Genomic DNA, 22202 nt, shown 5'->3' on the forward strand with positions numbered 1-22202 from the left:
CCACCACCTTATCAAGAAAAGTCAGCAACACTTATCAAACACAAAATATGATATTACAGTCAAGTGGAATGAGGAACAAAAGAGAACATTTGAGTGGAGTTCAACAATGTAATGTGCTGCTTTCTTCCGGGGAACTAGGCGAATGTTGTGTTGATTGGAAAATAGCGGTTACGGTTCTGATGGCTCCTCTTTATCGCCAGAAATTTTGAAAGAAAGTGGGCTAACGCAAGGGGGCGACGTTGGTCTGTAACTCCCTGACAGGGACAGAGAGCGCGACAGAGAGAGAGAGAGAGAGCTGGAGAGAGAGGAGCCGCGGAGCGCAGCGCGCTGCGATTCGACTCCAGTGTCAGCTCGATTCAGTCACACAGCTCCAGCTCAGACATGGGTGGAAATTCATCTAACGTCTCCTCTTTGTTTCTTCTGACTTGTATGGCGAGATGCAGAATCGCGTATCACTCGCTTTTTAATCCTCTGCACAATGGGCACGTCGTTTTGCATTACGGCCGATATTGTTTCGCTCCATCTATTACATTTGGAATTAGAGACTTATGCTAATTAGCCTCAATTACGCTCTTTTTCATCTTTTTGTCATCATTCGCCAAATGGCGTGCAAGTAGTTAGACCCCCACTATTCGTATCTCTCTCAGAACTCTTCCATTTGCATATTTAATATATGCTTTATGAATTAAATTAGCACATGACGCAACATTACAGTTAAGGCCAGCATGTGAGGGGGGTTAATGATAAAAATGGGAAGATAGGAGAACTAATAGGCTTCAGGCTATTAGCAACACGGTAGGACTGAAGTACAACGCTTCATTTCACTGAATTAAAGTAACTCATGTGTGATCCTGCTTTGATGGAACGAGTATCATACTGATGCTCGTCGGGAAATTGCATTGGATATACTTTATTTAAAATGCTTTGTTTTTTCCCCTTATGTCTTGCCTAGATGTGTAAGAGAGAGAGAGAGAGAGAGAGATGAGAGTGACCACGGCACTTCGGAGTATTGCGTCACTGGCTGTCTTTACTTGCGCAGGCATTTTACATGGTGGTCTTTGGCTGTGTGTATGCTTGGTACAGTCTGACTCATGCTTTGCTATCAGAGCAGCGCTTTAATAGCAAACTGTTGAAATAATTGCGTCAAGGGCAGCCACACGAGGGTCATGTTGTTGTTTTCAATCTAGCAAGTTGAGAGACATTTGTCACATGAAACAAACAAAAAAAAAGACAGAAAATCATCATGATCTTAATAAGAATAGTGCAAGGAAGTTTAAAATATGAATATATTTCAGAAATTCCACTATTTCGACGGAAGCTTCAGTTTTATCTACACACAGCCCCGCCGACGCCAACTGGCACCCACTATTATTCAGCTTTCTTAATTCACTGGATGTGTAAAACATTTAATTTCCCTGCTACAACTGAGGCTGGGCCTGGAGGAGAGAGGGGAGGAGAGGAGCGCAGCGGCACTTAACTGGTTTTGTTATCAGGGTCCGATGTGTGCTCTGGCTGGCGTTGCGGAGCCCCAATCAGGTGCCATTACACCCGGTGTTTGAGAATATCATTGGCTGGTGGGGAAAGGAGCTGTGCGCAAAACCAACCCCGCCGCTCACACTTGCTTTACAGAAGCCGAGCTGAGAACATCATCCGCTTTGAGCGCTTAGGCGCGGTGATTACATCCTCACAGGGAAAGATAGGGAGAAAGTCTTGTTATTCGCCAGTCTCTCTTTATAAGTTATATTTGTTACTGAATAGGAGTTTTTGCTTCCTTTATCTGCTGGTGTGGAATTTCCTATTTTGTTTTGTGACTTTTCTGTGAAGAAGGGGCAGTCTGTTCTGTGCAGAGGGAGTGCTGGCTATGCGTCCTGGCTCCAGCCTGCAATGTTTGCGCTGACGCCAAAACTCACAGACCGGTGCTGAATTGATTAAAACAGAGAAGCTCGGATCAAATGGCTGTGCTTCTCACAGCTGAAACGACACAATGTTCCACTGACCTGAGGCAGAGGAGAGGAATTTCAAAGTCTTACAGCCTTGTTGCTGTTTTTTTCACTGCCCTTTACGGACAGAGAAATGGGAAATACTCGTTTCTTGTGAGAAAAGGGAATAAATTTTTTTTTCCGTTTTGAAGTGCACTTGGACAGAGGCAGAGGAGATGATTTGGTTAATATTCCTGCTCTCCACTCTGGATGGAGCTGCCTCTCAGCTACGCTACACCGTGCCAGAGGAGCAGGAACCTGGCTCTGTGGTTGGGAATATTGCAGAGGATTTAGGGCTGGACATTACTAAACTTTCCGCTCGCCACTTTCAGACTGTGCCTAGTTCACGGACACCTTATCTGGAGGTGAACTTAGAGAACGGTGCGCTCGTGGTGAAGGAAAAAATTGACCGGGAACAAATTTGTAAGCAGACCACCCAGTGCCTATTGCACCTGGAGGTGTTTCTGGAAAACCCACTGGAGCTCTTTCGCGTGGAGATTGAGGTGATGGATATCAACGACAATCCACCCAGGTTTCCTGAAACAGACATTTCCGTGGAAATCTCGGAGAGCGCTATTCCCGGCACCCGTTTCCCGGTGGAGAACGCCTTCGACCCTGACGTTGGCACAAACGCGCTCAGTACATATGCCATAACAAATAACAACTATTTTTACCTTGACGTGCAGACACAGAGCGACGGGAACAAGTTTGCAGAGCTGGTACTGGAGAAACCGCTGGACAGAGAGCAGCAGGCAGTGCACCGCTATGTGCTGACGGCTGTGGATGGGGGCATCCCACAGCGGACCGGGACGGCTCTCTTGGTCGTTAAAGTTCTGGACTCTAATGACAACGCGCCCACATTTGACCAGTCTGTGTACACGGTTAACCTGCGGGAAAACTCTCCCGTGGGCACGCTGGTGATTCAGCTCAATGCCACTGATGTTGACGAGGGACAAAACGGGGAGATAGTTTATTCTTTCAGCAGTCATAACACACCGCGGATAAAGGAATTATTCAATATTGATGCCAGAACGGGTAGAATAGAGGTAGCGGGTGAGGTGGACTATGAAGAGAGCGTCACGCACCAGATCTATGTCCAGGCTAAAGATCTGGGCGCTAATGCGGTCCCCGCGCACTGCAAAGTGCTTGTCAAACTCGTGGACGTGAACGACAACACACCAGAGATTGGTTTCAGCACTGTGACTGAATCTGTGAGCGAACAGGATGCCCCGGGCACCGTGATCGCACTTTTTAGCGTCTCAGACAGGGACTCTGATGAGAATGGACAAATGAGCTGTGAGATTTTAGGAGATGTTCCTTTTAAGCTGAAATCGTCTTTTAAAAACTACTACACCATTGTGACAGACGGACCTTTGGACAGAGAGAACACAGATGCATATACCATAACTGTGGTGGCCAAAGACAAAGGTCAGCCTTCCCTCGCTACCAGCAAGTCAATTAAAGTGCACGTCTCCGACGAGAATGACAATGCGCCCCGTTTTACGCAGGCTGTTTATGATGTATATGTGACTGAGAATAACGTGCCCGGTGCTTTCATTCACGCCGTGAGCGCTTTGGACCCTGATATAGGACAGAATGCTCTTATTACCTACTCCATATTGGAGTGTGACATACAGGGCATGTCGGTGGACACGTACGTGTCCATAAATCAGGACACTGGCTACCTTTACGCGCTGCGCTCTTTTGATTACGAGCAGCTGAAGGAGTTTAGCTTCATGGTCCAAGCTAAGGACTCAGGTGCTCCTGAGCTCTTCTCTAATGCCACTGTAAATGTGATCATAGTTGACCAGAATGACAACGCTCCCACTGTCATAGCCCCTATCGGCAAAAACGGCACAGCCAAAGAGCACCTGCCACGCTCCGCCGAGCCAGGCTACCTAGTGACACGCATTGTGGCCATGGATGCAGATGATGGGGAGAACGCACGGCTGTCATACAGCATCCTACGGGGCAACGAGATGGGAATGTTCCGCATGGACTGGAGGACAGGAGAGCTAAGAACAGCCCGCAGGATATCTCCCAAGCGGGATCCACAGGGCTACTATGACCTGCTGATCGAAGTAAGGGACCACGGGCAGCCACCTCTCTCCTCCTCTGCAAGTGTGAGTGTAATTTTAGTGGACAGCGTGATCGAAGGCCGCAGTGGGGATCGCGGCTCAGCTTCCAAGGCAAAGGAGACCTCCCTTGACCTCACCCTAATTCTCATCATTGCCTTGGGCTCTGTTTCTTTTATCTTCCTACTGGCCATGATCGTGCTGGCCGTGCGCTGCCAAAAGGACAAGAAGCTCAACATATACACGTGCCTGCTCGCTGGTGACTGCTGTCTGTGCTGTGGCTCGTGCTGCAGCAGACAGGCTCGTGGCCGGAAACAGAAAAAGCTAAGTAAATCCGACATCATGCTGGTTCAGAGCACCAATGTAACGTCAGGAGTCGGGCCCGTAGGGCAGGTGCCCGTAGAGGAGTCTGGTGTGGGCGGCGTAGGAGGGGGGTTCGGCTCCCACCATCACCAAAACCAGAACTCCTACTGCTACCAGGTGTGTCTAACACCGGAATCTGCCAAAACGGATCTGATGTTTCTTAAACCATGCAGCCCCTCTCGCAGCACTGACACAGATCACACCAACCCCTGCGGCGCCTTAGTCACTGGTTACAGTGATCAACAGCCGGACATCATATCTAACGGCAGCATTCTCTCTAATGAGGTAAGAGAGGCCTGAATCACCATCAGTAGTCACTCTGGGCGACATTTAACTCCCCATCAGCTGTATCAACAGTGCACAAAACCACAATTTCAAGGGTTAACCCAGTTTTAGACATCAAAAGCTGTGCATCCTAATGTCAAACTCTTAAAAGACTTATAAAGCAATGTGCCACTGGCTGTTGTGCTTAGTGGCCTTTACCCGCTGTCATGCTTAATGGTGACTGGACATGTCAATTGTTAAATCTCATGTGGCCTTTTAGTTTTATTTGGAATAGACTGCTGTCAGATCTCGCTTTACGTCGTGCGAAAAAAGTTGAGGTTTTTCTGTACGTGTAAAGTGCCGATATTCTTTAGACCATCAAGTTGGAAAACACTTTTCATTCGATATGTTTATTGTTTATTCAGTAAAAATGATCTAATCTGGCCCACAATATTAATTAACTGTCACTTCAGAACCCACAGTAGAATTTGTGGATTTTAGATATAAGTAATGCATCAATTTTAGGTTATATATTTGATGAGCTGTGGAACTTATCTTGGTGATTCAAACGAATGCAGAATTTTGATAATTACAGTGAACAGAGCAGACGATAAAGTGTATAAAAAAAAAAAGAAAAGAAAAAGACAAAGAAAACGCCTCGAGAGCATTTCGCTGTGCTTTGGTTGATAACATCAGGATCATTTCCTAACAGCGGATCCTCAAACCCCGAAAATTAGCTTGACATGTCCCCAGCAGGTTATGAAGTTTGGGTGGCAAATACAAGAGCGCATGAGAGCAGCGACTTGAATAGTCTTGATGTGCTCAGTCTGCGCGTTCTGCCAGTGGAGCTGTGGAGTTGGGGCTTTTTGTTGATTGCGGTTTGGCTGGAGTGGAGCCAGACAGCCAGTCACAGCCTTGCCTTTTCTGTGCGTTAAGTATTCCGTGCACGACCCAGCACGGCAGCACGGTGAACAAAGGTTGTTCAGTTTCAGCATCGGGCGGCTCAATCATTTACGCATTCAATCGCCTCCCTAACCTACTCTCCCCTGCTCTCGTCTCCTCTCGCCCACTCACTCACCAAGTGGATGCGCGCACCGTCGGTACTCCGCCTCGCACAGCCACAACTTATTCTAACACAGTTACACGTTGACAAAAAGTGTATCCATACGTAATTATTTATGTCCCTCTTATTTTGAAATCATGTCTTTCCCTGTTTTTATTTTGTTTTGTGTTTATTTGGCATCAAATGTGATCAAAAGTGTCTGTGGGTTTTCTAGACAAAACACCAACGAGCAGAACTCAGCTATCTTGTGGACAGGCCCAGACGTGTCAACAGGTAGTGAAAAGCACTCATTCTGTGACGCACATACACACACTGAATTATCACCAACCTGTAAAGCCTAAAGAGCCACATACCATCCACCATCAGAAGACCTGTAACATTCAGCATGCCTCTTGGAGCCACAGCCTATTCATGTGCCTATAAAAATGAATATCATATCCATCAGTGTGAATCCCATATATTCTGCATCCTTAATTGTGGCTTTGAGAGGCTACATGGTTCCCAGTGTATCCATAACACTCATCTTCAATTTGGCATCAGTCCCATAACTGACAGAGCAGCGTCTATTAAAGCTCTAATGCTGGATTTCATTACATGCCATGTGTAACATCCAATTTAGACTCTTGACGGCCACCGTGACTGCATTAATGTGGTGCTGATTTCTGATTCTCCCTCTCTTTCTCCTCGCCCTTTTAATCCTGGCTTCTCTCTTCATCTTCTGCTTCCCTGTCGCAACCTCTCTCCTCCTGCCCTATTACTATTTTCATACCCCAACTCCCTGCCCTCCCCCCCTGCCTCTTCTAGTTCGGCATTCCAAGAAGCAGATATTGTTAGCTCCAAAGACAGCGGTCATGGTGACAGCGAACAAGGCGACAGTGACCACGATGCCACAAACCGGGGTCATTCAGCCGGTGAGTTACCCCACATAATTACACCAACATTTCAGCCCTCACACACCCTCCCCTGATCTGTTTCAATTGTGTGCGTTTGTGATTGTGAATGGGATAATGCTGAATTGTTGGTGCGGACCGGTGACTTTTAATTTCCTTAATTTGAGAGAGTACGAAGGCCCGGACTCTGAGGTTGCTTGCTGGCATGAACCGGGCCCCAGAGGTGTTGATTGCATTTCACAGCCGGGTGAGACGGAGGAAAAATTTTGGAGAAATCTCCTCTCTTTCTTTCTTGCATTTTGCCTTCGCTCTTCTTTAACTCTGCTGCTGTTTCAGCATGAAGTGGTGCTGAAAGGACAGCAAATGACACTGAGGCAGTGTGAGGCCTATAGTGCTTTGGTGGCACAAGTCAATATGTTCACTGAAGTGAAAAAAAAAGGCATTAAAGCTAAATTGATATAATGAAAAGCATTTCAATCAGCCTTACACTTGGTATACAGTATTATACTGCCTTTTTTTGTATACATTGAGCTTATCAAGAAACATTGTTACCTTTTGCATTCTTTTTTTGTAGCCTTGACAGTTAAAGAAAAGGGAAAATGTCAGAATTAGGCAATGTTTCCCCATGTCCAATCACAGCTTTATTTACTGACTCATTTCTCGTTTATACTTTACAGCAAAGCAGATTTCTTTAGACGTGTCTTTGGGTCTTATCATAAGGCTATCCTTGTTCTCTCTAAAATTCTATTAGGTTTTTACCTGTTTATTGATCAAAGTGGAGTCAGGCAAAAGTGGAGCAATACAAAATCTCATTTCATATTGAACTGCCCTTTCCTTCTGAGGGATTGTTCCACACGACGCGTGTAAGACCCCTGTCTAGACGGGAACCTGCCAAATATCATATCAATGCTGGGAATACAAATAGAGAAAATCAGATAGGTGTTGTAGGATAGTGAATGGTCCCTCATTAGGCTCTGCTGTGTTTGACATTATTAATGAACCAAGTCAAAATAAAGAGCCAGTATGCAGCAGCACTAGTGTCACTCTCTGCCCTCGCTCACGAAACAGGCTGGGAAGGTCAAACTGTGCGAGACTGAAATACAGAACTGGAAGAAATCCAAAGCTCCTTTATTTTGTTTTCCCAGAAAAAAAAAAAAAAATAGAAGTATTGTGAAATGAATAACGTGGTTGTTTAAACATACATCTACCAACCCTTACCCTTTTGTTGGAATCTTTGGAACAGTGCATTCATGCAGATTTTGGCTGTTTTTCAAGCAATTCTCCAATGTTGCCCAGCAGACCAGATAAAAAATAACAATAAAAAAAAACAAGGAACATTGGGTGTATGAATATGCGATGTGCATCTTAACATATTCCACTAGCCGGTAGCCCCAAACCTTCAGGAAGGCACCACTCCTAACATGATCCAGGATAAGTCAGTTGCTGTATTTTAACACTTATTTTATATGAAAAACTCTCTCATTCCTTCTCCCCCGGTTTGCTAGCACAGTCACACGCCGACATTTTTGAATCGATAACATGTTTCTTCAGCTTTATTTGCTCCTAGCAGCCTAATTTGGCACTGGTCTGGGAGTGTACGCAGTTGGTGCTATACTCTGCATTTCATACCAGGAAACCAACATTTGTTCCTCATGTTGGATTTAGAAGGGAACAGCTTACCACTCCATGGGAGGTAATATCACACGACTGGTATTTTGGAAAGAGGGACACTTGAGTTTCTCAGACTTCTGTAAACAAAACCAGATGGCGAGTGTGTGACTGTGTAGGTGTAAAGGTATACCGATGTCTGATTTAATATGTAGGTGTATACATGATACCTGTATTGAATCTGTTTGTGTGTGCTGTGTAGAACACAAGAAGGCTCAGTGATGATGTCTGTATTGAAAACGCTTTCTCCTTTGAGACGGTGCTCTGTGAAGCTTAAATGAGATTCAGTTTAAGAGGAGAGTGGTTGGCGCTTTGCCATCTATATATTTCCTCTATATAGTATGCTCACTGCTCATTTGTGTCTCTGTTTGTCTGTGTGTTGCTTAATAATATATAGGGTTGGGAATGCTGTTTGTTGTCTCATGTGAGTTGCATGATTCTGTAAGTTTAGGTATGCTATTGTGTGCTGCTGCCTATATGAGTTTTGTGTTTAGTGCAGGAAGAAAGCCAAACTGCCAAAGCCTGAGCCATGACTTTGTACTGACCTCATGTATTTTTATGCTTCTTTGAGAGCCTGTGTGCACAAGCAGGATGTGTGCAGAGATGAATATGTGTGCTTGACATGACTATGCCTAGACAGCATGTTATGTGCCTGCGTTTTGTGTGTATGCATTTGTGTGACACACACATATTCTTTTCTTGGGTTTGTGACAGGGTCTCATCCTTCATTCTGTCTCCCCCACACGTTGGCTCTCCGCAACACTCGGCTGATCAGTAATTCATTTCTAGATCCTTTGCATAGCAATTATCAAAGGAGGGTTAGAGGCAAGGTTTCCTCATGGGACTGCACAGCACACTCTCCCTTTTTGTGCACCTCGGAATATTTCAAATCAAGGGAAAACCATTTCCAGTTGGCATATCATCAACTACACCTGCCTTAGCTTCCCGCTCGGCCGCTCGTCTGACACTTTAGAAAATAAGTCTCCTGACGTGGTTTTAAATCAAAGGGACACTGCCTATGAGCCACTAGATACCTTTAAAAAGTGGGCAAATGGCTTTTCTCAAAGCAGCGTGCCTGCAGTGAGGCACCAGTTCATCAGGAGCTGAAGCAGTATTGACAGACTGCCACACCTTTTATATCCCAAACCCTCTTTATCCCAAATTATATACTGTTCCCCCATCATCTAAATTGAAGGTGACAACAGAAGTGAGTGAACAAAACAAAAAAAAGGTGACACTTAAGAGAGGATAAAATATTCATCAGAGGGGGAAAAAAATGGCTTCACAGAAACGTTCGATCAGCTGTGGAAGGCTGCGTGACGGGTGGGAGACTGGAAATGATCATTATCATGACGTTTGTTTTGGTGAGAACAACAGCCGTGACAAATGAGACAATTAAATCACTGTGGCAACGGTGTATTAGATGGCTGATTATGAATTAGTGGCGGCCACAGTGTTGCAGTTTCCCATGTCAGTGAGCTGTCAGAGGAATTTAGCACACAGAGTTTTGATACACCCTTCTCTCATTGTCCCAGGCAGTAAAGGGCAACTGGTTCATACAGAAATATAGATTTATGCCAAAACAATGCAATGTCCAAACAAATGCAGCCTGTGACATCATTAAGACAACATCCCAAGCTTAAGTTTAAAAGCTTGCATAAGAGAAACTTGAAGGAAAAGGAACTGAGGGGGGAAAAAAAGTCCAAAAGCATTCAAAAGACATTTACTTAGGTGAAAATGACAAACAAAAGACAAACAGTCATAACAGAAAAGCTTTCAGTCACACAAACATTTTCAAGTCAGCGGTTGAAGCAGTAAAACCAGACTAAAGCTGCAACTAACAATTATTTTGTCATCAGTTTGCCTGCGCATTATGGTTTTCATTGTTTATTGAGTTTAATTTCTGACAGAAATAGTTTAAAAGCTCTAAATGGCTAAATGCCCCAAATCATTGTTACCAAAGTGCTTGTTTGCTTTGACCACCAGTCTGAAACCCACAAAGATATTTAGTTTGCTATCACGTAAAATGAGGAACTGCAACAAAATTGGAATCAGTAAATGTTCAGCAATTTTGTGTCTAAAATCACTATTCTTAAGGAATGGAATCACATACTCTTAACAAGGAACAAAAGCAGCAGAAAACTTTCTTAAATATGCAACCTCTAAACAAAGATGACATGATGGGCATTTGCTAAAATTACTGTGGAGGTCCACATTTAGGGCCTTCAAAACCCTCTAACAGATTAAAAAAAGTGTAAAAACTCTTACAGGAAACAGGACAAAAAAACAAAAAAAACATTGCCTCATTTAAAAATCACTGTGCATTTTGCATGGAACATGTGCCTATAGCAGCTCTTCTTCTAACCTGACTCATTTGTTAAATATAAAAACAGTCAATATAAATGAGAGCAGAGACGGATAAAAGAGAGTTCTGACAATCAGTTTGATTAACTAATTGACAGGATTGCTCAGATTCCTGCAAGATGTCTTTCTTATCTCTGAGAAAGCACTTAAACAGTTCCCGTTTTGCATGACCTCTTTGTAACATGGTTAAGGTAGATGGAAGAGAGTACTCTGTGTGAAAATGAATGGAAACCACAATAGGAACATATCCTGCAGTGATTACCAATACACTCAAACGACTTTAGCATCTTGATGAATACCCTCTTCAGTATAAATAGGCAATGCTTTCTGAATAAACGTGTGAATGTGTTTCCAACCCTGAAATGATTGAAAAAGAGGACACGAGCACTGCTTTAACGCTAGTACATCTGAATATGCTTCGAATCTGCTAAAAACATGAGATCAAAAAGTGAAAGAGACGTATTCTTTTTACCTGAGAAAGAGGCCTTGAAAAATTCAAAGTAAAAGGTGAATCAGTAAGGCTATCTCTGCAAAGTCTGGGGGAGTCAAACATGCTTTGGCCATGAGTAACACACATCCTTTCTCTCCAGAAAATTAATGTCACTGAACATCTGCTCTGGCTTGCCTGAACCAACCTACAAAAAAAAAAAAAAAAAAAAAGTAATTATATGTGTTGGTAATTTGATTACCAGCATACTTTTGTGCACATTTGTGTCACACAAGTCCAAGAGCAAACATTCAGACCAAAGTAAGATTTTGAAGGAAGAACAGGTGCTGACTGGAGATGTATATGTGTGGCTAAATAGTGTAGCAAAAACACAACTAGTCAAAACTAGGTTAGCCAGACAACGGTCTTTGCAACAAAGGTCTCTGAGTACAATTTATAATAACTTTGAGGCCAGAAACAAAATAAAAAGCTGTGTATTGATAAACCAGATGTATGCAGAATGGTGCTGTGAGAAGTTCTCAGTGTTGAAGTACTGCAGTTCTTGGCATTCAACAAGGGTTCAAAGCATAAAAAAGCAATGATTGACAATCAGTGGTCATCTTTGCCCTTTGCACTTATTATTTAAAGGGGGATGTTAGTGATGCGGTCACTGTTGCAGCAAGTGGCCATCTTGGCTCTCCAGCTCAGCCCAGTTGCTGCGTAACAAATATCGAAAATGGTAGCTAGGAACATTTCTTTTTCTGTCATTATGTCTGATATAGTGAGAGCCATCTTGTTCTGTTTTGGCCCTGGGAGGTCTCTGGTTTACTCATCACAGCCTCTCTGGCCGACTCATGTAAGGAAGCTCTGCTACTCCCCTGCCGTCCGCTGCTGCTGTCCAAATATTGATGTTTTGTGTCTGTATTCTCTCTGGAGCAGTGGAGGATAAGATGAAAAACAGAGGTATGGATAGAAGACACCCTCCACCTGGGGGTTCAGGAGTGCTCTTTTTTTTTTTTTTTAGTGGGGGAGAAAAGAAATAAGGATAGAGAAATCAGCAGGCAAGGAGAGAAAATGAGGGGAGAGAATTACATGTGACAGAAAATAATGAGAGACATAGGACGAGGGAAAGAAACCCATAGGGACTAATGGAGAATGAGAGAGATAAACAGATGAATGATTGCAAAGAGGGAGTGGCTGCAAACCTAAGTGTATACCCACAAAGTGAATTCAAACTAGAGGCTCATGTTTTCCCGAGAAATTGTTTTCCTTCATTTCCCTGCTCCCTGTAGCTGGATGTATGTCAGACAGCGCAATTAGTCAAATCACACCAACAAGGGATTTCAAAAACATGCAGAGATGTAATGGGGGAGAAAAAAAAAATGAAAAGAAAAGAAAAAAGAACAGAAGTGCTGATTGCTTATTAGCAAGTAGATCGCGTTTTTATTGTGTAGCATCGTTTACATCCTCTCCTGTGTGTGCATGAGAGAGTGAGGACGTGTGTTCTCCCTGCCTGATGAGGTCACGATGAGAGATAGGGCTGCTGGCAGGGCCTGTCATTGCCAGTCACTGTTTTGGTTGTTGTTTTGCTTCCTGCCTGAGGAGGAAAAGGTGCTTCACAGGGATCAACAGCTACTTGGTGTCATGTATGCATGCCCTGTCTGTTTACTCATGTATAGTTACATATATCTGTATTAATAGAGTATTTTTAAGCATGCACGTGTGTTTGCAAACATACGTGTTCATGTTCTCGTTTTTTGAGAGTGAGCTGGCAGCCAAAAATCACAGAGTATTTTGGAAGCTGTGACATGACTTTCAGCCTGATGCACAGTAAACAGTGACTGGTGCAGACTATATTTATACATCATCTCCAGAGTACAATGTGTCTATGTGCCTGCTTAATAACATACTGAAATATGAGAAATATGGAACAAACAGACCTTTCTCTTAATCCTTCAGTATTAACTTTCTATCTGTCTGCAGGCGTGCATATCCATGTGGTTTCTGCACAATGTATGTTTGGTTTCTACACCTATGCTGCTGTCTTCCTGCTCGTTTGTTTGTACATTTAAGAGTATATGCATTTTGCTAACCAATCTCTTTGTCCAACACAATGCCTCCGAAATGATTGGAGTGCCTGAGGTCAACACCCTTTATGTGTCAGAAGAGGAATTTAATTTGTGAAAAGTCCATTAAAAGGCTAAAGGGCAAATACAAAGTGGGAATTAACAGAAATACCATAATTTATATGCACCCAACCTTTAAAGACACCATAAATATACATTAGTTCTGGGGGTGAATTGGAGGATAAATTGAAGTAAACGCCACTCAAAAATGGAATCAGCATTACAAATATCTCCTCCAGCAGGTTTTCCTGCGCTGGTCCTGATGGAATTGAGAGATTTTTCATTTTCTTCTCCACCAGATCGGTCTGTGCTGCCACTGAGCCACATCCGTCCTGTGATAAAAAACAAATGCACCCTTTGGCATTAAAACCTGTGACTTCTGTTTACTCTGTGGGGCAATCAAAACCAGACAGTGGCATGCAGACTAAATACACACATCGTGTCTTTAAATCATGCTGAATCAACCAACATATGTTAGGCAAAGTGCTAAACAAAGAACTTCTCAACTCGATCACATATCTATTTTTAAACATTTTATACTGGGATTAGGCAGCTGCTCCACGTGATCTTGAAATACTTAGAGAAGTGGCATCTGAATGAATCTTTAAAAAATCTTTCTGTAGTTGGGTTGAAGCACATAAAAGCTAATGTTTAATTGGACAGTTGTAACACTGTTTCTGGTAAATCAAAGCCAACCTCCAACTCAGCCCACCTCTCGCTAACCCTTCTCCCATCTCCATCTGTAAGGCTCGGGTCTCCCTTGTCTTTTCTGGCTATTGCTCTTTCCATCTGTGATTGCCCAGTTTTCCCCTCTCTTTCCTTATGGTTCCCGCAGTCTTGCCGTTTCTCCCGCCTGCTGTCTCTGTTTCTGAAATCTGTGACTCCCCCAGCCTGTTTGGCCCTTGTTGTCTCTAGCTCTCTGGTCACTGCGCAGTCTTGTGCCGTTCTCGCTCCCCATGAGGCATGAATTAGCAAGATTAGATTCACGCAATGCACACAAATACAAGGAAATAGAATCTGTTGTAGTGGTAGCTCTGACAGCGTGATGGCTGATATTGTTTAATGTTTTGTGTTATTTGCACGTGCACTGATGAATATTTACTGCTAGAATAATTTGCAATTTATAAAACTCCAATGATTTTGTTCTGTGTTTAGTAACTGGTGCTGAATTATATTTAATTACTTTTAAGGCTATTTCAAAACACATTTTATTGGTCATCACTCTCACCTCATCATGTTTCTACCTCTAACTGTGAAACCAGTTTTCCCACTTTCCATAAGAATGGCAGAAAAAAGAAAAAAAAATCCTGTCTAAATATCAGCTTTATTTTTAATGCATTAAGCCCACATAATACTTTCCAGATGATGGATGATGCTCTATTCTGTCTTCGCAACAAGGGGATCAGCTTTAATGCATTATTTGTACACCGATGTTTTACTTTGTACAGAAGAACAGAGACTAGAAGTCGACTTAATTTCTTGAAACTTGATGAACATGAGAAGGAGGTAGAAGTCCATCTGTGAGCATGCAGGTAGTCTGAGAGGTCCCCAGATAATTATTTTTTAAAGTTTGTTAAATTGTCATACTGTTGAATCTGAAATTTAAAAAATACTAGAGCAGTAGCATCACACCCTCCCTCCCAAAAACCAAAAAGACAAAACAAAAAACATAACTAAAAGTGAGGCTTTCTTCTTTTCTTGCCTCTTTGCTTTTTAGGTTAAAATAATCTGTAATCTGTGACAGGCTGATATTTTGAGGTTTAGTCATAATATGGCACCGGGGAGACTGTGGAAACAGCAGGCAAAAAAAAAAAAAAAAAAAAAAAACTACCGTAAGGATGGCAGATAATATTAACACATTTCTTTATTGACATAAAACTGTATTGATCACTACTTACTATATAATACCCCCCCCCCCCCCCCCCCCCCCCCCCAAAAAAAAAAAAAAAAAAAAAACAGCAAGAAAAGAAAAACAATCTCTCCTCTGTAGTATTTTCTGTACTCTATGGAGCAATAGCGGCACTATCAGCTGAATGGATCAGTAGAACAGATCTGAAACCCACTCAGCCTCAGGGAATTATCACCCGCTTTCTTTCTTTTGCTCTGTTTTTTTTTTTCTCCTTTCCTTATGAAGCAGATTTCTTTCCTCTTCTCACCCCAAACTGATCATCTGCTGCTTTGATCGCACCATTTGAAGGGTTTCCTAAAGCATCCTGGTTTCACTGGAAAAAACAGGAAAACTACAGTCTGCTATGCACAAGCACGCACACACACCTACACACACACACACACACACACACACACACACACACACACACACTTAGCTTAATTAACTGGTACCTCTTTCATGCTTGCTGTTTGTGTGTGAGTGTGTTTGCTATTCTATGATATCATTTCAGATGTTGATTTGATCTTTCTTACGTGGTCTTTTGTTTTTGGCAGAAGCTGCGTGTCAATTACACACTCTGTCGGTTGGTATAGGGATGATTGACATTAGAGTGTGGTTATGTAACCAGTGACTATTTTGTTGGTTTTTGTGGCACATTTCTTAAGATAATTATCATTTTTTGTGTAAAGACGATGGAATATAGATTCACATTTCGTCTCCTGGTGTTTCAAAATCAATTGTGAGACTGAGGATGTTGATGTCGGGGTGGGGGGGTGGGGGGTTGAAATGTTTTCTCAACACCACATCATTTTGATTGCACATTTCATTCGGAATGAATGGGGTGAGGAGGAAAACAAACAATTCGCTTCATCAATGTTGGCCTTGTCTCTTTGATGAATAGCTTTTGCAGCACTTTTTTCTGCGTGCGACATTGGCAAATGATTGCTAACTCGTGTTCTCTCTTCTTCTTTCTCTCATCTGTCCTTCCATCTTGCGTTTGCACTCCAAATATTTGTGCTGCTCCTTCTATCGTGATCCCATTCTTTTTTTTTTTTTGCTTGTTGTCCTCCATCTACATTTCTGGCTTTCCATTTCTCCCTACTTAATTTGTACTTGGCATCCTCTCTGCAGGCACTGACCTGTTCTCCAACTGCACAGAAGAGTGCAAGGCCCTCGGGCATTCCGACCGCTGCTGGATGCCGTCCTTTGTGCCGTCAGATGGACGCCAGGGGCCAGATTACCGTAGCAATCTGCACGTCCCCGGCATGGATGCCACACTGCCCGACACTGAGGTACCCCCCTCCGTCAACCTCTCCAACCAACTCACCATGACCTCGTCCACTGCCTCGTCCAACGATAGGTCATTCTCCACCTTTGGCAAGGACGGCCAAAGGTCACAGTCACACCACAGCCTTCACCATCACCTCCATCAGCAACAGCAGCAGTACAGCTCCAGCACGCTAGAGAGGAAAGAGTATGATAGGGGGACCCTACCATACAAACCCACCTTTCTCTGTGAGTATCAGTATGAAAGGTCCCTGGGACCCTATGACTTTGGTCTGGTCCAGTACAGATACTAAAGGAGGGGACGATGACTCGACCTCTTGATTCTGATCTGGACTTTTTATGATGTTTATCAACTTTTGTTTCTTTTTTTTAATTTAAGGAGTTTTAAATTACGGCTTTATGTTTTGTTGTATGATTTAAATTTTTTTTTTTTTTTTTTGTAAATTATCATTAATTTTGTTGATTGTAAAATGTAAACTACTTCTAACATTCCTTCTCCAAAAGACACTTAAATTTTTAATCTAACCCTCCCCTAACCCTAAGTGCTGCTTGTAATCATGTGACTTATTCTAAAAAAAAAATAATAATAAAAAAAATGAATTGGACTCTGTTCTGTTAATTTGCTCTTGCCCATTTCTTTTTTCCTTTTCTCTAAATTCTCCCCTCAAAATCCTTTTTATCTGATGCTCATATAAGCAAAGGTTATCAAAAGAACACACTTCATGTTTCTATTCCACATCCCTGCATTTAGACCCTGGGTAAAGCATGATTGGAGCACACAAAGAGAAAATAAAAGACAGATCATCTCATAATGTAAAGGACATCTTTTTCCATTTGCTCAACATTGGTTTTGCTCAGGCATGATGACTTCCCTACTGAATAGCTCAAAAGGTGAAACACAACCCACGCTGCTGCTTCTTCTTCACAAGGACTGAAGTCCATTTTGTTCTACAAAGGAACTGTCGAGTATCTATACTTGCTTGCTTGTGGATCAATACATGACATAAAGAAGAGTGGGTGAGGTGGGCTGTCAACAATGAGGTCAAAATATTTCAGTTGGCAATGTCATGCACACAAGTTTTCTGCAAGAAAGAAGGAAACTATTAGAGTATAAAGTAAGTTTAATTTTGCAAATGACGCTTACTGATAACTGCTGAATAAAACTGATTCCAGTTTGCATTTCTAAAGGAACTGAATGAAATTCTGTAGAAGAAGAAAAAAAAAAAAAGATGGACACTTCTCACAGCCTTCAATTGCTTTCCAAGCTCCCACATTACATGAATATTCTATTAGCTCTAAGAGTAGAGAATGGATTCGATATACACATTCAGTAGAGAAGTCATTTCCAGTCAAGTCACCATCATGTTAACCACCATTCTCCATGATACTGCATGCTGACTGTGGGCTGTCTCTCAGGTAAACGATGAGCACCATAACCTGCTTTTTTCTTGTTTGTGACTTAACAGAGGCAAGCAATCTTCTTCTTGCACATCAGGTCTGTGTGAAAAATAATTGGTATTTAGCCTTTAGGTGCTAGAGCCTGTTTTGCTCCAAATATAGCTGCCTGTGTGTCTGCTCATCTCGCCTGCCTTGCAGGGTTAGGATAAATGCGCTCCATATTCGCTCAGTCCAAAACTCACAAGTTTATTTTATTTCAATTTACTTTTTTGATGTTACCTCAATTTTTTCTTATCTGTTGAAATAAATGGACCCGCTGTGCCACAGCGAAGCTTTTGCCGTTCATCATTCTATAAGAAAATAGGCTATCAGGATGGTCGCAGAACCTGAAACTTTATTAAACAATAGGCAATATGTTCTACTTTTAAAAATAGCATTGTATGCTACTAAAGCAATACTCTGATCACCAGGGTTGTCTTGATAAAGGATTTATAAATGTTTAATGATCCATTTATAGATAATTAATGAAGCAATTAGCACTCTGTGTATTTTCTATGCATGCATTATGTAGCCACCAAATTTTGGAACATTTATCTTCACTGATGGACATGTTTTTACCCAATTCCCAAATTAGTTTTACAATTATGCTGTGCGAACCAGCCTCTAGGGTGTATAAATAACTTCACAGAGAGTCCTTTGTGGCACGTATCCTTCAAGAGACAGTATTTCGAGCTGACTGTGTCACTAAAAAGCCTCAAGGGAAAGGGTGTCATTTGTCTTAACGAGTGTGTTCTCTATCTTTTCAGCCCGCAAAAGGATTTGCTAGCTCATTCCACGTGGACCTGTCGGAGACAGCGTGAATTTCTTTACTAGACCACCAACACTGATGCTAAAGACAGCGAAATAAAACTAAACAAATGGCAACCTGGACAACAGCAACCTTGGTTAAACTTCATTATCTTGGGTGGCGAACTGTAACAAAGCCTTGGCTGTGGCTGCTGAGGGAGGAAAGGAGAAATAAAAACTGAGTAGCTGTAAACCTCTAGATATCAAAGGAGCAATCCAAGGCCTTATTTCTCTCAGCAGGACTGAGACCGGGGCCGAAACTCTTGACCATGTGAAAATTATGTCATCAGCAGAGAGAGGAAAGGAGCTGAAACAAACAGGAATACAAATCAAGTGAGATGAAGAGGGAATGATTAAGTCGCAGAGGTGTTTTTGTTGACTGAAGAGTTAGCCTCTAGAAATTTGTGTGTGCCTGTTTACATAAAGAAAAAAAACAAAACGAAACAAAAAAAAAAACAAAACATGTTTCTGTACAAACTTCAACCAACGTCACACGGAACCCTTTAGCTATTTCTATGGTCACCACTAAGCCAGCTGTACAGAGATTGTGTTGCGGGGAGGAGACAAACTGCCAGAGTGAGAAAGCGAGAGACAATTAGAGGAGAGAGAGAGAACAGATGTTGTACAGGTATGAAAAGAAGGAGGGAGGGGGGGGTGGGGCAAGCAGAGAAAATGTGAAGTATTATAAATTCTGTATTACCGGTTTTTTGACTTGACTGTCTTTATATAACTTCTCTTTTTTTTGTTTCTGTTGTTCTTTCTGTGTGGTTAAAGTGTGCAAACTCTAAAGTATTCCAACTTACAGTTACAGACAGGAACATGTGGTCCAGAGCCAGGTTCAGTCATCTTTCCAGATAAGTCACTTCAGGAAGGAGATCTGAACAACGACACTGCATAGGAAAAAGAAGCTCACGAACCTCACGTTCAGTTTTTCTATTAAAAAAAAAAAGAAACAAAACACAAATGAATGTTCTTATTTCTTAAGTCGTAACGGTTCGGTTGTCCCTTCCTGAGCTGACTGCAGAGAAAGTGAAATTTCCTTTGATGAGGATGTGGTTCCCTTGATGCCATTGGCCTATACATAAACAATCAGACACATTCAGTGGTTTTTATCATGTGTGCAAAGTGTTTACTGTGCTATTTTAAAAGCTTATAAATGAATATAAATCTATATATATGACTATATATATATATATATACATACAATATACTTTTTTTCTGAAAACTGTGTAACCATTGGTTAGTTTCTACACCTCATATTGTCATTCAATCTAATAATACCAAGTGCTACAAAATCAAGACGATTAAACCGAAGGGAGAGTGCTCCAGAAAACCCCTTCACATGAACCGAGAATTAAGTTGATCTTATTTGATTGTTACTTTTCACCACTTACAGATGCCGGGCCTTGTTGTGTGTAGCAAAGAACCAGCTGAGGTGTTTTGGCCTGTTGTGTATTTTTACTAACAGAAAATTTGATCATGTACAGGAAAGAGGGCTATCAGAGCAAGATATTGAAGGTTTTACAATCATACAGGACAGGGATACACAAATACAGTACATATGGACATCAAAGATGGTGAGGAGCAAGTAATTGCACACGCACGCACACACACACACGCACACTCACGCACACACACACACGCACACTCACGCACATACACACAGATCAAGTGGTGATAAATAAACAGTGTCATTGAAGTTATCTAAAGTGTGTTTTGTTGGATTCATAATGTTTTCACAATCAGCTAAAGTTCACTATGTCAGTTTAGTTATGGGCGTGCTAACAGTTGCTAATTACCACAAAAAGCCCGGCTGAGCTGATGGGAATGCCAGAAAGTTTTTTAACGAGCTGATTTGAAGATGCTGATGAAAACTTAAGAGGGCTGCCAAATTCACCGTGTATGTTTGTTCCAGATTCAGTGACAACCCACCCAACAGATCACGCAGGTGTGACTAAGATTTCTCCTCTGCGGGATGGTATTGTCTGTGCTAAATCCAGGGATCATGAAAGTCAAAAGGATTCAAAGGAGATATGAATGTTTCTAGCAAATTACACGATCCAGTAGTTCAGCTTGTGAAACCGACTGTGGTCACTGTCGCACTCGGCAAATTGTAGTCTGGTGTAACTGATATGGTTAAAATCACAGTATAGATATTAAATTCAGTGGCTTTGTATTCTCACAAAGAAGAAAATGTTTAAAAAAATGTTTGTTTTTTTTTTTGGTTTTTGGGTTTTTTGTACACCTAATGAAAAGAACCAGCTTATCGCTTCAAATCTTCACAGCCCACTTCAACTGCTTTTGCTGTTGTTTTTAGCACAACTTTTGATTTTAAAAAATGCACAGCACTATCCCAAAAGAATGTCTTGGATTTTCAAGAAGTAATCACCATGGTTTTGCTCTACTTTCCCCATTCCCTGACCTCAATAGCATTTCAAAAAAAAAAAAAAAAAAAATCCCTATCCCACCCTTTCACTCCAGTGTGATCTTCACATGGCCTGGCACAAGTTCATAGACAGAAGAAGAAAACGAAGAAGAGAAGAAGAGGAGCACTGGAGTCTGAAGTCTTGGGGGAAACAGCAGTCCCTCATTTGACGTCCTAAAAACAGAGATGATCTGTTTGTGTCTATCACAAGATAGCCCTCATCAAAGAGCAGGGATTCATGTGATCAGTGCATGTGACTGATCTGGTGGTTGCCTTCATGAATGAATTGCCTTTGGGGTTCTGATTAAAATCTCACCCAGAAACAATCCAGGGTATGTTTATTTATGAGACTGGAAAATGAGGGGGAAAAGAACGGAAAAAAAAGAGGTCACAGCTTGGTTTAGCCTGGTAATGCGGTGAAATGGGGGAATAGTTTGGTAGTTTGGTATCAACAAGGTCAGACCACAAACTCCAGAAATTACCTTTTTCCTTTGTTTTTAATCACAGTTTCTCTCCTGTCTATGCGGCCCCCAGTATTACTGTAATGAGAAATGTTAACATTTATCCCATTTGCGAGCATTAAAATCTGGTTCTTATTATTATTATTGACCTATTGATCCCAAAATTACCATCATGTATAATTATCATGGCATTGCCCAACCATTACCCTGTTCTAACCAAGATTTTGGGGGCATTACCTTTATTAAAGCTACAACAAATGTGAAATGTGACCAAATTCTGCATTTGATAGTTCTGGGATTACAGGTACTGGAACCATTTTGTATGTCCCGGTTTTCCTTAACACGACATTCTAAACTGGTCTGTCTGCCATTGTTAAATAAGTTGAGCTATCCATCAGTTAGAAAGGTGATCCAATTTGATTTGTAAATAATCCAAAGACGCGACTTCGTTGTGTTTCTTGACCACTTTCGGGTTACTGTTTATTCCAAAGAGCCATGGCTCGGTCAGGAAGGACATGGTGTTTTGTGAGGAAAGAAGCTGTTTTCACAGCTCTGCTGATTTGAGTAATCACTGCATTTAAGTGTGTATTGGATTGTCTGCGTGAAAATTGTTTTGTGAAAAGAAAAAAAAAAAAACTGTCCTGTTGTATTATTTTTTTTTAATTTTCTTGTTGGTAT

The 22202-nt window shown here is 41.9% G+C and overlaps 1 protein-coding gene across 4 annotated transcripts; it reads left to right on the plus strand.

Moving 5' to 3' along the window:
• Nucleotides 1-1632: 1632 nt before the first annotated feature.
• pcdh10a (protocadherin 10a) lies at nt 1633-19274 on the plus strand. 4 transcript variants are annotated; one of them, XM_030741792.1, is made up of 5 exons: nt 1633-4702; nt 5959-6017; nt 6549-6655; nt 16239-16622; nt 18599-19274. In XM_030741792.1, exons 1-5 carry the CDS (start codon nt 2156-2158, stop codon nt 18616-18618), a joined length of 3117 nt encoding a protein of 1038 aa, XP_030597652.1. In that variant the 5' UTR covers nt 1633-2155; the 3' UTR covers nt 18619-19274. The 4 variants fall into 4 exon arrangements, 3 of the variants coding, with proteins under 3 accessions (XP_030597652.1, XP_030597659.1, XP_030597645.1); XM_030741799.1 differs by having other exon boundaries at nt 16239-16399; XM_030741785.1 differs by lacking the exon at nt 18599-19274 and having other exon boundaries at nt 16239-16999.
• Nucleotides 19275-22202: the final 2928 nt, after the last annotated feature.

This window comes from Archocentrus centrarchus, chromosome 1 (assembly GCF_007364275.1).
Source record: "Archocentrus centrarchus isolate MPI-CPG fArcCen1 chromosome 1, fArcCen1, whole genome shotgun sequence".
Classification (NCBI taxonomy): domain Eukaryota; kingdom Metazoa; phylum Chordata; class Actinopteri; order Cichliformes; family Cichlidae; genus Archocentrus; species Archocentrus centrarchus.